This window comes from Chiloscyllium plagiosum, chromosome 7 (genome assembly GCF_004010195.1).
Source record: "Chiloscyllium plagiosum isolate BGI_BamShark_2017 chromosome 7, ASM401019v2, whole genome shotgun sequence".
NCBI classification, from domain to species: Eukaryota; Metazoa; Chordata; class Chondrichthyes; order Orectolobiformes; family Hemiscylliidae; genus Chiloscyllium; species Chiloscyllium plagiosum.
In genome coordinates this window covers 36,177,915-36,195,656 of record NC_057716.1, presented here as the reverse complement: position 1 = coordinate 36,195,656, position 17,742 = coordinate 36,177,915, and the positions used below count along the sequence as shown (strand labels likewise).

Sequence of the window (17,742 nt, the reverse complement as noted above, 5' to 3'; positions counted from 1 at the left end):
AGCCAGGCAGCATCAGGAGGGACAGACAGGGGGCTGGGGGAACACAGCAAGGCAGGCAGCATCAGGAGGGACAGACAGGGGGCTGGGGGAACACAGCAAGGCAGGCAGCATCAGGAGGTGGAGAAGTCAACGTTTCAGGAATAATCCTTCTTCAGGATTCCTGTCCCCTTCAGTCCTGAAGGAGGGTTACACCTAAAACATTGAATTCTCCATCTTCTGATGCTGCCTGCCTTGCTGTGTTCCCCCAGCCCCCTGCCTGTCCCTCCTGATGCTGCCTGCCTTGCTGTGTTCCTCCAGCCTCCTGCCTGTTTACCTTGAAATGATTTTTGCCAAACCTACCATCACACTGTCCAATGAAGCCCCCCCTTTAATGGCCTTGTGAGTGCCTCAGCCCACTCCTGCCGATACTGAACATGCAGCGTGTACCAAGTGGGCAGCCTGGCAGCTGTCACTGGGTATCACTGCGGTGTTCTCCGTGCCCAACGGAGGCAGCCGCTTGGGGGCTGGCCTTTCTGACTCAGCTCCTTCCTGCCCCTGCCTCCTACTCCTGTCATTAGGATCTGCTCATATGTTGGGCTTACCGTCGGCTTACCATTTCCCGAGAGTCTGCTCGGAACCCTAACCCTCAGCTCCCTGAGACTACCCTTCCGATCCCACATAGGAAGGGACACCTCACCGTTAGTCAATGCTAAATGGCTGCGTGCAGTTCTTATAGCTGACCACCAGTGGCCAACAGCCCAGTGACACACCACAGGAAAGAGATTGCTGTTACCTTTGTTGTTTTCCACCTTGTCGAGGAGCCCGATGCTGTGGAGATGTTTGGGAGTGGATACCGACAGAGCCATCACATCACCAATGGCCTCATGAAACCCAGGGTTGGCCCCATCTCGGAATGAGATGTGCTGGTCTTTGTACTGAAGGAAGTATTGAACGTGGCCCATTTCATGGTGCACTGTTATCAGGTCTTCCATGTTCACCACTGTGCACTGTTTAATCCTGTCAGAACAACAGACAACAACCTGAGAGAATCTTCATATCACTTGGACAAAGGAAACAGCTCTTTTCGTCAACCACTGTTTAGGGGAATCACGGAGAGGGCAGCATGGTGGCTCAGTGGTTAACACTGCTGCCCCACAGCACCAGGGAATCAGGTTCAACCCCACCCTTGGGCAAATGTGTGGAGTTTGCACATTCTCCCTGTGTCTGTGTGGGCTTCCTCCCACCATTGGAAGATGTGCAGATAAAGGTGGGTTGACCAAGGGAACTGTAAAACCTGTGCCCACACCTCCTCCCTCACCTCTGTCCAAGGCCCTAAAGGAGCTTTCCACATCCATCAAAGTTTTACCTGCACATCCACTAATATCATTTATTGTATCCGTTGCTCCTGATGCGGTCTCCTCTACATTGGGGAGACTGGGCGCCTCCTAACAGATCGCTTTAGGGAACATCTCCGGGACACCCGCACCAATCAACCACACCGCCCTGTGGCCCAACATTTCAACTCCCCCTCCCACTCTACCGAGGACATGGAGGTCCTGGGCCTCCTTCACCACCGCTACCCTCTCCTCCCTGACCTATCACCTTCATCCCCTCCCCCACTCACCCATTGTACTCTATGCTACTTTCTTCCCAACCCCACCCTCCTCTAGCTTATCTCTCCACGCTCCAGGCTCACTGCCTTTATTCCTGATGAAGGGCTTTTGCCCGAAACGTCGATTTCGAAGCTCCTTGGATGCTGCCTGAACTGCTGTGCTCTTCCAGCACCACTGATCCAGAATCTGGTTTCCAGCATCCGCAGTCATTGTTTTTACCTGGGGAAATGCAAGGTTACATGGATAGGGTGGGTCTGGGTGGGGTGCTGTCTGGAGGGTTGACGTGGACATTGAAGGGCCTGCTCCCACACTGCAGGGATTCTATTCAACAACCTTTCACCAAATTGGGATTATCGGCTGATTGTGTGAGAAGTTGCTGAAGGTGGTGTTTGAACTGTCAGGTGAACAGGAGACGGTGCAGTAACCTGACCTTGCAAGGGGTGGGGGAGAGGAGGGGTCAGGAATTCTGGAGTAAGGCAGTGGCAAAGAGCTGTCAGTAAAAAAAGGAGCAGAGTTTCTTCTTAAAATAAGATATGCAGCAGCTGGTGGCTAAAAACCATACAGCGATCAAATGCTCTGCACCAACACAGCTTCATGAGAGAGAAACATACTAACACTCAGAGAAAGGGGGCAAACTGGCCAGTTTCGTGATAGCCCATCACCCTGGGCCAGTTCTATACTGAGCGAATGCTGCACTATTGAAGGTGATACTGAGGGAATGCTGCACAGTGGGAGGTGATACTGAGGGAGTGCTGCACTGTCGGAGGTGATACTGAGGGAGTGTGCACTGATGGAGGTGATATTGAGGAAGTGCTGCACTGTCAGAGGTGATACTGAGGGAGTGTGCACTGACGGAGGTGATACTGAGGGAGTGCTGCATGATGGAGGTGATACTGAGGGTGTGCTGCACTGATGGAGGTGATACTGAGGGAGTGCTGCACTGTCGGAGGTGATACTGAGGGAGTGTGCACTGATGGAGGTGATATTGAGGAAGTGCTGCACTGTCGGAGGTGATACTGAGGGAGTGCTGCACTGACGGAGGTGATACTGAGGGAGTGCTGCACTGATGGAGGTGATACTGAGGAAGTGCTGCATTGTTGAAGGTGATACTGAGGGAGTGTGCACTGATGGAGGTGATATTGAGGGAGTGCTGCACTGTCGGAGGTGATACTGAGGGAGTGTGCACTGATGGAGGTGATATTGAGGGAGTGCTGCACTGTCGGAGGTGATACTGAGGGAGTGCTGCACTGTCGGAGGTGATACTGAGGGAATGCTGCACTGTCAGAGGTGATACTGAGGGAGTGCTGCACTGACGGAGGTGATACTGAGGGAGTGCTGCACTGACGGAGGTGATACTGAGGGAGTGCTGCACTGACGGAGGTGATACTGAGGGAGTGCTGCACTGACGGAGGTGATACTGAGGGAGTGCTGCACTGACGGAGGTGATACTGAGGGAGTGCTGCACTGACGGAGGTGATACTGAGGGAGTGCTGCACTGACGGAGGTGATACTGAGGGAGTGCTGCACTGACGGAGGTGATACTGAGGGAGTGCTGCACTGACGGAGGTGATACTGAGGGAGTGCTGCACTGACGGAGGTGATAAGGTGATACTGAGGGAATGCTGCACTGTCAGAGGTGATACTGAGGGAGTGCTGCACTGTCAGAGGTGATACTGAGGGAGTGCTGCACTGTCAGAGGTGATACTGAGGGAATGCTGCACTGATGGAGGTGATATCGAGGGATTGCTGCACTGTCGGAGGTGATACTGAGGAAGTGCTGCACTGTCGGAGGTGATACTGAGGGAATGCTGCACTGTCGGAGGTGATACTGAGGGAATGCTGCACTGTCGGAGGTGATACAGAGGGAGTACCTCACTGTCAGAGGTGATACTGAGGGAGTACTGCACTGTCGGAGGTGATACTGAGGGCGTGCTGCACTGTCGGAGGTGATAATGAGGGAGTACTGCACTGTCGGAGGTGATACTGAGGGAGTGTTGCACTGTCAGAGGTGATACTTAGGGAGTACTGCACTGTCGGAGGTGATAATGAGGGAGTACTGCACTGTCGGAGGTGATACTGAGGGAGTGCTGCACTGTCGGAAGTGATACTGAGAGAGTACTGCACTGTCAGAGGTGATACTGAGGGAGTGCTGCTTTTCAGAGGTGATACTGAGGGAGTGTGCACTGTCAGAGTTGATACTGAGGGAGTGCTGCACTGTCAGAGGGGATACTGAGGGAGTGTTGTACTGTTGGAGGTGACACTGAGGGAGTGTTGCACTGTCAGAGGTGATACTGAGGGAATGCTGCACTGTCGGAGGTGATACTGAGGGAGTGCTGCACTGTCAGAGGTGATACTGAGGGAGTGTTGCACTGTCAGAGGTGATACTCAGGGAGTGCTGCACTGTGGGAGGTGATACTGAGGGAGTGCTGCACTGTCAGAGGTGTTACTGAGGGAGTGCTGTACTGTCAGAGGTGATACTGAGGGAGTGTGCACTGTCGGAGGTGATACTGAGGCTGTGCTGCACTGTCGGAAGTGATACTGAGGGAGTGCTGCACTGTCGGAGGTGATACTGAGGGAGTGTTGCACTGTCAGTGGTGATACTGAGGGAGTGCTGCACTGTCGGAAGTGATACTGAGGGAGTGCTGCACTGTCGGAAGTGATACTGAGGGAGTGCTGCACTGTCGGAAGTGATACTGAGGGAGTGCTGCACTGTCGGAAGTGATACTGAGGGAGTGCTGCACTGTCGGAAGTGATACTGAGGGAGTGCTGCACTGTCGGAGGTGATACTGAGGGAGTGTTGCACTGTCGGAGGTGATACTGAGGGAGTGCTGCCACTGTCGGAGTGATACTGAGGCTGTGCTGCACTGTCGGAAGTGATACTGAGGGAGTGCTGCACTGTCGGAGGTGATACTGAGGGAGTGTTGCACTGTCAGAGGTGATACTGAGGGAGTGCTGCACTGTCAGAGGTGATACTGAGGGAGTGCTGCACTGTCAGAGGTGATACTGAGGGAGTACTGCACTGTCAGAGGTGATGCTGAGGGAGTACTGCACTGTCGGATGTGATACAGAGAGAGTACTGCACTGTCGGAGGTGATACTGAGGGAGTACAGCACTGTCGGAGGTGATACTGAGGGAGTACAGCACTGTCAGAGGTGATACTGAGAGAGTGCTGCACTGTCGGAGGTGATACTGAGGGAGTGCTGCACTGTCGGAGGTGATACTGAGGGAGTACTGCACTGTCGGGGGTGATACTGAGGGAGTACTGCACTGTCGGAGGTGATACTGAGGGAGTGCTGCACTGTCGGAGGTGATACTGAGGGAGTGCTGTACTGTCGGAGGTGATACTGAGGGAGTACTGCACTGTCGGAGGTGATACTGAGAGAGTAGTGCACTGTCGGAGGTGATACTGAGGGTGTGCTGCACTGTCGGAGGTGATACTGAGAGAGTAGTGCACTGTCGGAGGTGATACTGAGAGAGTACTGCACTGTCGGAGGTGATACTGAGGGAGTGTTGCACTGTCAGAGGTGATACTGAGGGAGTGCTGCACTGTCGGAGGTGATACTGAGGGAGTGTGCACTGTCAGATGTGATGCTGAGGGAGTGCTGCACTGTCGGAGGTGATACTGAGGGAGTGTTGCACTGTCAGAGGTGATACTGAGGGAGTGCTGCACTGTCAGAGGTGATACTGAAGGAGTGTTGCACTGTCAGAGGTGTTACTGAGGGAGTGTTGCACTGTCAGAGGTGATACTGAGGGAGTGTTGCACTGTCAGAGGTGATACTGAGGGAGTGCTGCACTGTCAGAGGTGATACTGAGGGAGTGCTGTACTGTCGGAGGTGATACTGAGGGAGTGCTGTACTGTCGGAGGTGATACTGAGGGAGTGCTGCACTGTCGGAGGTGATACTGAGGGAGTGTTGCACTGCCAGAGGTGATACTGAGGGAGTGCTGCACTGTTGGAGGTGATACTGAGGGAGTGCTGTACTGTCGGAGGTGATACTGAGGGAGTGTTGCACTGTCAGAGGTGATACTGAGGGAGTGCTGCACTGTCAGAGGCGTTACTGAGGGAGTGATGCGCTGTTGGAGGGCCGTCTTCCGATGAGCTGTGAGATCTGTCCGTGAGCATGCCGTAAACAATTCCACAGCATTTTGTGATGGAGAGCACTTGGGATCCATAATACCCAATAGTTATCCAACGTCATTAGAACCGAGGGCCTGTTTGTCTCCAAATTACTGCCTGTGAGACCCTGCCGTGTGTTAACTGCACGTTGGAATTTTACCCTGTTAGTGACGTTATTCCGAACGTATGTCATTAGCTGTGAGTGGAAATCACCTGTCAGCAGTACCCTGACACTAACCTGAAATCTTTCTTGTTGAAGAAGTCCCAGGCTGATGCATGGCAAACAACCTCCCTGTCAGCTGGTTTCACGAGCATCGACTTGTCCCAGAATTCCTTTGGCATCGGAATGAGGCCAAGCGATGTGAAGAATTGATCTGATTCGTTAAACATTTTAATCGGTGTCCAACCCTGTTGACGACAGAAGGTTATATTAAATGGAGCAGGATCGACTGAAGCAAACACGAGCAATTGTGGGTGGCATGGTGGCTCAGTGGTTAACACTGCTGCCTCACAGCACCAGGGACCCAGGTTCGACTTTAGCTTCGGGCGGCTGTCTGTGTGGAGTTTGCACGTTCTCCCCGTGTCTGTGTGGGTTTCCTCCGGGTGCTCCAGTTTCCTCCCGCAGTCCAGAGATGTGTAGGTTAGGGTGGATTGGTCATGGGAAATGTGGGGCCATGGGGTTAGGATCTGGCTCAGTCTGGGTGGGATACTCTTCAGAGGTCAGTGCACACTCAATGGCCTCTTTCTGCACTGTGGGGAGTTTGTAATTCAAGGAGTAGTGTCACCTCTATCTCCCACCGCCCACCTCCTGTCTGCTGTCCCTCTGACCTCACCTTGTAACACACAAAACATGGAGTTCAGAAAGATGGTTTATTTGGAGGCGCTTAGTAAATGACACTCTAACTTCACAGTACACAGGCGTATAACTTTAACATTAGAATATTATTCTGAGAGTTAGATTACAGTTCGGCTGGCATAGATTTGGAGCTCACTGTGTGCACTCAGATTGGAATCTCACCCTGCATGTTTTATGGGGTCAGACGGTGCAGGAACTGACTGGGACTCCACTGCACGGTTGGGATTGCACTGTGCAGGTTTAGATTTCTATCACACTCTGCCTTTATATTTGGATCCTACTCTGTGATGGATTGGGATTTCACAGCATGTGGTTAGGTTGGGATCTTACTGTGCAGAGCCAGGTGGATAACTTTCTTTTCATCTTGAGGTCACGCTGTAAGGAGTTGGAATGGGATTCTGCTGTGTGGGGTTTAGATTTTGCCCTTATGAGTTGAGATTTACATTGGGATCTATCTGCTCATTTTGAAACAGTCAATTGGGATCTTACTGCGACAAATTTGACTGGGATCTCACCGAAAGGAATTCAATTGGAATTTCACTGTCCACGATTCAATTGGGATTTCTCAGGGACAAATTAAATTTGGATCACAAAGTCCGGGATTCGATTGGGATCACACAGTCTGAGTATTGGATTTGGGATCACACAGTCTGGGAATTGGATTGGGATCACACAGTCTGGGAATTAGACTGGGATCACACAGTTTGGGAATTAGACTGGGATCACACAGTCTGAGAATTGGATTAGGATAACACAGTCTGGGAATTGGATTGGGATCACACAGTCTGAGTATTGGATTGTGATCACACAGTCTGGGAATTATATTGGGATAACACAGTCCAGGATTCGATTGACTGTCTAACTGCTGGTTACATTCCAATCTCAATGTTTACATTTTTCGTTGTTATCTCTTTGTGAAATATGATGCCACGTGCTTGAGCCAGATTCACCACCTCCTGCCAAAACAAAGAAGCTGGAGATGGGGGAGAGGGTGACGGAGGAGACAAGTGCCAAGGAAGAGACTAACCTGGGCAATCATTTGAGGCGTTGCATCAACGTGGCTGGCACTGGGGTAAGGGATCAGCAGTTTGAAGACATTGTTCCATGATTGGGCCCACATATTCCCTAATACAGCAGAATGGTAATGTTAGCCAGATGCAGAAGACAGAAATACTCTCACACTGAGCATTGATTAGACAACTGTTCATACTTATGTTTATAACGATATCAACTCAGAGCATCTATGGCTACAGCTGTTAACCTGACCTTCCCTCCTATATGGCTCACTTGAGACCATTCAATCTGCTGTGTCAGTTTTGGGTTCAAATCCACTCCAGATACATGAGTACAAACTGTCAGCTGACACTCCAGTGTAATCTGAGCATTGGAGGGAATGCTGCACTGTTGTAGACACTGTGCTCTATGAAACCCTGTCTGTCCTCCCTTGTAAAAATCTCATGACAGTGTTTGAAAAAGAGTAGGGAAGATATCACCAAAGCTCTGGCTAATATTTATTTATTAATCGACTTAACCAAAGCAGCCTAGCTGCTCAATATCACATCACTATGTTTGGGAGTTTGATGCATGTAACTTGACAATGTACATGTTCGGGAAATGTTTCACTGGTGCACAACGACTTTCGGATATCCAGATGTTCTGAAAGGTGCTACTTAAGTGCAACTTTTCACGCTATCTCTCGTGCTACATTACTCAAGTCAAATTTTCACAGAACCATTTTTACAGCTTCCACAACTGCGCATAACACTGATGTATAAATTCAAGATGGAGCACACAAAAACCTAGAAACCCATTGCATAGTTTCAATCACTGTCAACTTTGAAAACCCAAAATTTCCTCAAACCTGCCCATTTTTCTCTGTCTCTCGTTCAACTTTCAAAACCAATCCCAGCTGGCATATAAATATTTTCTTTAAAATGCAGGAGACCATTTAGCCCGTGGCAAATACCAGACACCAGCATTTAAATAGGGCCACTTCCTCCACATTCCTCGCTGTCCTACAACAGTGTAACATTACTCCACATTCAATTCCCTTTTTAGAGTCGCTATTGAATCTGCACCCATTGCCTTGTAGGTAGTGGATTCCACGCCTTTCACCACAGATTCCCATCTTCTGATCTCTGGTCTATTTGTGAGTCACGTTATGTCTGGAAATAATTTCTCGCTGATTGTCTTTTTTTTAATATCCAGAAGTGCTCTTACGCATAATTGAATGATTTTTCTTGCAGTGCCAAATCACCCATGGTATTTTCTTTTCCACCTGTTAACCATTCTCAGTAAATCACCCATATTTCCAATTGAAAAATGTACATGCAAAGCCTATCAACGGTAATGCAGATCATTAAAGGTGAGGGTGGGGTAAGGATCTGTCTACTTTGTCTGTATTTTCTAATAAGCCTGTTCAGAGATGTTATTATACACCTCTGGAATAAGTGGGATTTGAACCCAGGGCCCTTAGTCCAGAGGTAGGGACACTGCTATTGCATTATATGAAGGCTTCCCTGTTTACTTTCTCAAGCCTTTATCATTATATTGAGCACCTGTATCCTTCTCACAGCCCCCTCTTAGGCTTGTTCCTCTGGTCACTCTGTTTAATGGAAGTTTCTTATCGTTGATACCTTTACGGTAAATCTTTGCATTATGTCTGAGACATCAACATCCTTTCTAACACGTGGCACCCAGATCTGAATAGAAAACTATAGCTGAGGCCTTTGTCTTTCTAATGCTGTCCCCTATTTCTCAGCTAACTAACTTTCCTGAAGCCCATAACCCCTCAGTTACTGACTTCTTTCTTTTTAATGCCACTATCATCAACTCTCTTCTAATTTAAAAACAATTGTAGTCTTTGTTCTCGCCGATGATTTCTGACTTCACCGTCTGTTCCAAAGTCCTTGAACGTGTTGTTCCAAGTCTGCATTCATCATTACTGTAACCTCCTGTTTGAATCCCTCTAACCCACCATTTTCTTGTTCAGTCATGGGACGTGCCTGTCACTAGCTGGCCCAGCATTGGTTGCCCATTCCCCAACTTCACTGGAGATGGCGCTGATGAGCTGCCTGTCGACCCACTGCAGTCGATTTGGTATACGGACTGCCACAGAGTTGTTTGAGAATGAGTTCCAAGATTTATGGTGAAGGAACAGCAATCTATTTCCAAGACAAGGTGGTGTATGACCTGGAGGAGTTTTCCCATGTACATGCTGCCCTTATCCTTCTAGATATTTCATGGTTGTGGGTTTGGAGGGGGCTGATGAAGGTGGATCCGTAAGTTCCATAGATGGTAAACACTGCTGCTGGTGGGCATGGGTGTTAAGGGAATGGATGTTTGTGAATTCACTGCCACTTAAGTGGACTGCTTTATCCTGGGTGATGTCAGGATTCTTGAGTGTTGTTGGAGCTGCCCTCATCCAGGTAAGTGGGGAATGTTCCATCACATTCCCGACTTGTGCTTCATAGATGGCAGCAGGGTTTGGGGAATCAGGAGGTGAGTTACTCACTGCAGCATTCCTAGTCTCTGACTTGCTCTTGTAGCTACTGTATTTATATGGTGAGTCCAGTTCAGTTCTCATTAATGGTAACTTCCAGACAATTGATAGTGATGGAATTTTAGGATGGAATTCAGTAAATGGTAATTACATGAAGTGTCTAGGGATAGTGAGGTGATGTATATGTACCTGTATAGTCATGTTTACAGACAGCTGTGCCTGCATTGCTTTCCAGTTACTGTTATCCGTGTACAGTCTTATCTTCAAATAAAGAGCCTATGTTATTGTTTTGTTGGCTTTGTTGAACAGAGAGACCTGGGGCGCTGGTACATAGTCCCTTGAAAGTGGCCTCACAGATAGACCAGATGTTGAAGAAAGCGTTTGCCTTGATTGGTCAGTGCATTGAGTACTGCAGTTGGGCCATCATCTTCCACCTATACAGACTTTGGTCGGGTCACATTTGGAGGACTGTGTACAATTCTGATCTCCCTGCCAAAGTGAGGATGTTATTAAACTGAAAACAGTGCAAACAGGATTTACAAGGATGGTACTGAGACTTGAGGGTTTGAATTATAAGGACAGGCTGAAATGGCTGAGACTTTTTTTCCCTGGAGTATCGGAGTCTGAGGGGGTGACCTTACAGACGTTTATAGAATAATGGGGGGCATAGGTAGACGTAAGCTATTTTCCCCAGGGAAGGGGAGTCCAAAATTAGAGAGCTTAGATTTAAGATGAGATGGGAAAGATTTAGAAGTGACCTGAGGGGCAACTTTTTCACATAGAGGGTGGTGTGTATATGGAATTGGCTGCCAGGTAAAGTAGTAGAGGTGGGTATAATTAAAACATTTGAAATACAGTGGAAAGGTTTAGAGGGATATGGATCAAATGCAGGCAAATGGGACTCATTCAGTTTAGGAGACCTGGTCAGCATGGATGAGCTGGACTGAAGGGTCTGTTTCCACGCTGCATAACTCAATGACTCTGTGAAAGGTTCATCTATGATAAAGAGAAGGGTCCAGCGTCATCCACAGCGCTGACTAAAGGTCAGGTTTGACTGACCTTTCCTGATTAGGTGACGTGTGCATTTGTTCACTAGTTGGAAAGAGGACTTTGGAGGTGAATTTTTGCTTCCTATTAAATACGCCCAGGGGCAGCTGTGGAATTAAAGAAAGGAGGTATCTGGCAGCTATGTCCAACAGTGGAACTCTGAATAAGTTGACATTTTAAATATCTACATTACCCAAGAGATGGGCTGGGATTGGACCCTTGAGGTTGACATATTTGTCTCCATATTTGTTGTGTAATGCTCTCCTGACGTATGCGTGCAGGTGCAGGTATAAGGGCTTCAACTCATTGTAAATATTCTCTAAATCTGCTTCGAAAGTTTTGGAATCATAAAGGGATCTCCAGAAAGCTCCTGTATCAGCGTGCCCTAGAAACAGAGGGAGAAACAAAATAGAGATTGTATCATTCCAAAGTAAAGCACATACTAACTCAATGTTCTTTATTTCCCCACACACTGGGAGAGAGACACATGAGCACATTGAAATCATTGTGACTGGGCTATGCAATAAAACCCTCATATTTTTGACAATCCTAATAACCTGTTGCAAGAGTTAACTCCATGGACTTTTTCTTGTTACACCCCTGTGGTCACATGGTGCTGGTTCAGGAGGTAGGAAAGTTCATTATATAACCTGAATTGTACATATTCTGCGAGTGTTTGATAGGGACAGTGTAGAAAAAATTCAGAAGGGTTTTTTCAGCAATTTCTGATTTTGTTACAGAATAGAAGGACTTTTACTAACCCCGTCCTGGGAGTGTTTGATGGGGAACAGTGTAGAGGAAACTTTACTCTGTATCTAATCCCGTGCTGTCCCTGTCCTGGGAGTGTTTGATGGGGAACAGTGTAGAGGGAGCTTTACTCTGTATCTAATCCTGTACTGTCCCTGTCCTGGGAGTGTTTGATGGGGGAGAGTGCAAAGGGAGCTTTACTCTGTATCTAATCCTGTACTGTCCCTGTCCTGGGAGTGTTTGATGGGGGAGAGTGCAGAGGGAGCTTTACTCTGTATCTAACCCCGTGCTGTCCCTGTCCTGGGAGTATTTGATGCGAGATAGTGCAGAGGGAGCTTTACTCTGTATCTGACCCCGTGCTGTCCCTGTCCTGGGAGTGTTTAATGGGGATGGTGTAGAGAGAGCTTTACTCTGTATCCAACCTGTCCTGGGAGTGTTTGATGGGGGACAGTGTAGAGGGAGCTTTACTCTGTGCCTTGGGAGTTTTGATTCTAACATTGAAAACAGAGTACTCATATGACCAACTTTGAAGTTACATTTCTTTTAGATAAACAATTAATGGTCTAATCCAGGGTGTATGAAAGCTGGATGATTGACAGCAGTGGGCGGCGAGGGGAGGGGGTGATGCAGTGTCATCACAGTCAGTCAAGTATTCAGCAAATGAAAGTCTGGTATGTCCTGGTCCCTCGTACCCCGGAGTAGCCTCACCATTCAGTCTGGCTGCTTTGTTGCTCAACTCCACATATCTCTTGAAGTTGCTCCTCATTTTCTTTCCCGAGGCGTCTCTCCAGCCTTTCCAAGCAAACAGCAGCTCGTTGTAGTCGTTTGAAGTTGCCATGATCTCGGTTAGATCTGTGGGTAATTGACAGGTCAGACAGTGTGGTACTGAAGGGCAATGGAGCTCTGGGTCTTGATAATTAGTGGCAACCTGCTGGGCTCCAGCACCCAGTCACGCTAGGCATCAGAGGGAACATCAGCCTTCTCCTTCATTAAACCCTTACAAACAAGTCACTTTTATTCTAATGATTCTGTCTAATCCTGAAAAATGAGTTTGTGTGTAATGCATTATGTGGTTATGGTGAGAGGGTCATGTGTCTGCCCCTATTTAACCAATTGTGTAGAAATTAAGTGTGAGGTGTGTGTTGCACATAATTATACAAAAGATATTTAGAAGATTCATAGCATTACATCTGTAAGAATGAACTGGTATAGTTCTAGGAAACATTTCACATTGAAGCCATGGTATGACAGCTAGTTAAAGTAAAGTGATGCCAATAGGAAGAGTGCAGGAAAGTTTTCCAAATTGGTGAATTGTGAGGTTTATCAGTCAGCAGGTGGAGGAAATGCTTTTTGAGCAGATCTCAGACAGGGCTATTGAAGGAGAGGTTAACCTGACGGGTAAATGGGAACAGGAACTGAAGTCGATGCACTGATGTTTTTGAGGAGAAAGTGAGGACTGGAAATCAGAGCTGAAAATGTGTTGCTGGAAAAGCGCAGCAGGTCAGGCAGCATCCAGGGAACAGGAGCCGGGCTCATGCTCGAAACGTCGATTCTCCTGTTCCTTGGATGCTGCCTGACCTGCTGCGCTTTTCCAGCAACACATTTTCAGCTCTGATGTTTTTGTTGACTAAGCTGTGCAGAGTGGTTCAGTTACTCAGTATACTGTTAATTCAGTTCAGCTCTTGAGGCTACTCTCCACGTCGGTATTGTTAGCCGGTTTTGATGATGGCCGAGAGTGATACCAGAGAGTGGCTTGTCCCAGAGCAGGAACAAGCGAAGATTTGTGTGCCACAGGGATCAGTACCAAGGCCTCAACTATTTCCAATCTATATCAATGACTTGGATAACAGAACCAGATGCATTGAAGCCAAATTTGCAAGATAGGTTGGAAATTAGGTTGTGAAGAGGAGACAAGAAAACTTGAAAGGGATATGGACAGGTTGGGTGAGTGCACAAAAATATTGGTAGGTGGAGGTTTAAGTGGGAAAATGTGAACTTCTCCACTTTGTTGGGAAGAAATAAAGCAGCAGCGTATTATTTCAATGGAGAGGGATTACTGAAACTTGGCCATCCAAAAGGAGCCGTGTGTCTGGGTACGCGCATCATAAAACATTAGCATTCAGGAAGTAATTAGGAGATGCACAGCATTGTCATTTACTGCAAGGGGAATGGAATATCAAAATGGTAACGTTCTGCTACAGTCATGTGGGGTCATGCGTTGGTGAGACCACATTTAGAATACCGTGTACGGTTCTGGTCTCCTTATACCATTAAAAACAGTTTCGAGAAGGTGAACCTGATTAATTCCTGGGATGAAGAGGTTCTTTTGTGAAGAAAGATTGGACAGATTGGGCCCACTTCCCTTAGGTTTTAGAATAGATGGGTGATCTTACTGAAAAATATAAAGTCCGGAGGGGAATTTGAGAGGGTAGAAGCTGAGAGGATGTTTCCCTTGTGGGAGAAACAAAATCTAAGGGACAAAGTTTAAAATTCAAGGGTCTCCCGTTTAAAATTAAGATAAGAACTTTTTCCTTCCAGAGGAGTGAGAGTCTGCACCATGTCTGTCCCAGAAAGCAATGGAGGTAGGGTCAGTGAACATTCTTAATACTGAGTTAGGTAGATTCTTGATTGACAAGAAATTCAAAGGCTGTTGGAATAGGCAGAAAGTAGAATTGAAGTCACAATCAGATTAGCTATGATCTTATCAGAAAGTAGAACTGGCTCAATGGGCTGAATGGCCTTATTGCTACTTCTAATTTGCAATGTGATATAGCTGAAATCTTCAGCCATTGATTATGCTCACACCACCAGCACTTGTAGAGTAGGTGGCAATATTTCTATTATATTAATACTTTCATTTTAAATGTTGCAGGAATAAAGAGCAGATAACACGTTACTGAGGGGTTTCTGTGGTTGGTGAAGTGTTGTATTTAGCTGCTGAAGTGTCACAGGAACTTGCCAGGAAGGCAGCTTGACAGAAGGTTGATGACGTCAAAATGGATATACAGATGTTCGAAGGGCCTTTTTTGCACTAAAACTCCAAGCTATGCTGAATTGAAGGCTGTGGTGCATTGAGACATTTCAAAAGTTTAAGTGAATGCACAGTGATGTTTATTAATTGTCTGAAAAGCACGAGTGAAGTGTTAGCTCTATCCTTCCGTGGACTGTAAATAAAGGGTTAAATTTGTTCATGGCTGGGAGCTGCACAAAGACTACCACAAAAATAACAAATGTTTTGAAAATATTGAGTGCACACTTCCAGGCACAATCAAATCATTGATGTGGAGACGCTGGTGTTGGTCTGGGGTATACAATGTTAAAAATCACACAACACCAGGTTATAGTCCAACAGGTTTAATTGGAAGCACTAGCTTTCGGAGCGACGCTCCTTCATCAGGTGGTTGTCGAGGACACAATTGTAAGGCACAGAATTTATAGCAAAAATTTACAGTGTGATGTAACTGAAATTATACATTAAAAAATACCTTGATTGTCTGTTGAGTCTTTCATCTGTTTGAATACCATGATAGTTTCACTTCTTTCGTGTATTAATCACAAAACCTTTTTTTAAAAGTTGCATTGTCAGGTTAGCTGTTAACAATGGGTGATAGCTGGACAATATGTTGAAGGTGTTAGACCCCTGTGTTCTCTGTCTATGCCATGATGTTTAGATTGATTCTAATCTAAAAAGTGAGATAACAGAGTTTTACATGAATTCATGCAGCTTTTGAGCAAAGTACAATGTAACTCTGCAAGTACAAATTCACCCCACAAAATATATGTGTGCATGTGGGTCTTTGTCTGTCTGTGCGTCTGTCTGTCTGTCTGTCTGGATTGGGGGTTGTGAGTGTGAGAGAGAGTGTATGTGTGTGTCTAGTGAGTGTAGAGTGTCTTAAGTCTGTGAGGGAGTGTGTGTGTGCGTGTCTGGGGTGGGGGGTTGTGAGTGTCTGTGAGAGAGAGTGTATATGTGTGTGCATGAGTGTAGAGTGGTCTAAGTCTCTGAGAGGATGCCTGTGTGCGTGTGGGAGTGTGTGTGTGCGTGTCTGTGTATAAATGTGTGCATGTGTATGTGTGTATAGGAGTGCCTCTGTATATATGTGTGTGTGTATATAGGAGTGCCTCTGTGTGTGTGTATGGTGCAATGGTGATCACCTGTAATGTGACATGAACCCAAGGTCCCGGTTGAGGCCCTCCCTATAGGTACCGAACTTAGCTATCAGCCTCTGCTCAGCCACTTTTCGCTGCTGCCTGTCCCGAAGTCCGCCTTGGAGGATGGTCACCCGAAGGTCCGAGGTCGAATGTCCTGGACCACAGAAGTGTTCCCCAACTGGGAGGGAACACTCCTGTCTGTTGACATGGTATTCAAACAGATGAAAGACACAACAGACAATGATTTTTAACTCAAATCATTGAGATTTACTGACTTTGAATTTCAGGCTTTAGAGCAGGGAAACAGTAGACCCGATTGGACAACTTCCAAACAAGATTGGAAGATGCAGCCAAAAGATATAAATTTAAGGGCATACATAGAGATCTGTTAGATCAGCTCGAGTGGAGCCCAGCATTTTCCAGTTGATAGACTAACAGCTAGAGTACATGATACAGTGATGTCAGATCACATTGAATTGGAAACTGAGGGAAGAAATCATGCGGAGTCATGTTATTGTAAATAGTCTTAGTAGTTATCAAACAATCATTAGTTTGCATTTCTTTCTGCCAAAAACATCCAGAACCCGGTTGTGATATTCATACTTGTGACAATGCTCTGGGAATCCTTAAGGAGAAAGTGAGGGCTGCAGATGCTGGAGATCAGAGCTGAAAATGTGTTACTGGAAAAGCGCAGCAAGTCAGGCAGCATCCAAGGAATAGGAGAATAGACGTTTCGGGCATAAGCCCTTCTTCAGGAGGAGGAGCTGGTTGGTGAGTGAGGATGGAGGAGGAACTGGTTGGTGAGTGAGGATGGAGGAGGAGGAGGAGCTGGTTGGTGAGTGAAGATGGAGGAGGAGGGGCAGGTTGGTGAGTGAGGATGGAGGAGGAGCTGGTTGGTGAGTGAGGATGGAGGAGGAGCTGGTTGGTGAGTGAGGATGGAGGAGGAGCTGGTTGGTGAGTGAGGATGGAGGAGGAGCTGGTTGGTGAGTGAGGATGGAGGAGGAGCTGGTTGGTGAGTGAGGATGGAGGAGGAGCTGGTTGGTGAGTGAGGATGGAGGAGGAGCTGGTTGGTGAGTGAGGATGGAGGAGGAGCTGGTTGGTGAGTGAGGATGGAGGAGGAGCTGGTTGGTGAGTGAGGATGGAGGAGGAGCTGGTTGGTGAGTGAGGATGGAGGAGGAGCTGGTTGGTGAGTGAGGATGGAGGAGGAGCTGGTTGGTGAGTGAGGATGGAGGAGGAGGAGCTAGTTGGTGTGTGAGGGTGGAGGAGGACGAGCTGGTTGCTGAGTGAGGTTGGAGGAGGAGGAGCTGGTTGGTGAGTGAGGATGGAGGAGGAGGAGCTGGTTGGTGAGTGAGGATGGAGGAAGAGGAGCTGGTTGGTGAGTGAGGATGGAGGAGGAGGAGGAGCTGGTTGGTGAGTGAGGATGGAGGAGGAGGAGGGGCAGGTTGGTGAGTGAAGATGGAGGAGGAGGGGCAGGTTGGTGAGTGAGGATGGAAGAGGAGGAGGAGCTGGTTGGTGAGTGAGGATGGAGGAGGAGGAACTGGTTGGTGAGTGAGGATGAAACGTCGATTCTCCTGTTCCCTGGATGCTGCCTGACCTGCTGCGCTTTTCCAGCAACACATTTTCAGCTCTGGGAATCCTTAGTCAACACTGATGGGAAAGTGAAAAGCCAATGGCTTACCAGAGTACATTGTGAAAATGCCCACAGCAGTAAGTTAATGATTACTGACATTCCAC

General features: G+C 47.5%; 1 protein-coding gene across 1 annotated transcript in view; it reads right to left on the bottom strand.

Moving 5' to 3' along the window:
* Positions 1-458: 458 nt before the first annotated feature.
* Positions 459-17,742, bottom strand: part of LOC122551919 (angiotensin-converting enzyme-like) — a 19,729-nt gene continuing 2,445 nt past the window's right edge. Inside the window, exons 2-6 of the mRNA XM_043694488.1 lie at positions 12,568-12,711; positions 11,306-11,497; positions 7,591-7,688; positions 5,946-6,115; positions 459-996 (exon numbers count right to left, since the gene is read on the bottom strand). Coding sequence (XP_043550423.1) covers positions 459-996; positions 5,946-6,115; positions 7,591-7,688; positions 11,306-11,497; positions 12,568-12,711 — 1,142 coding nt within the window. The remainder of the gene's footprint in view (positions 997-5,945; positions 6,116-7,590; positions 7,689-11,305; positions 11,498-12,567; positions 12,712-17,742) is intronic.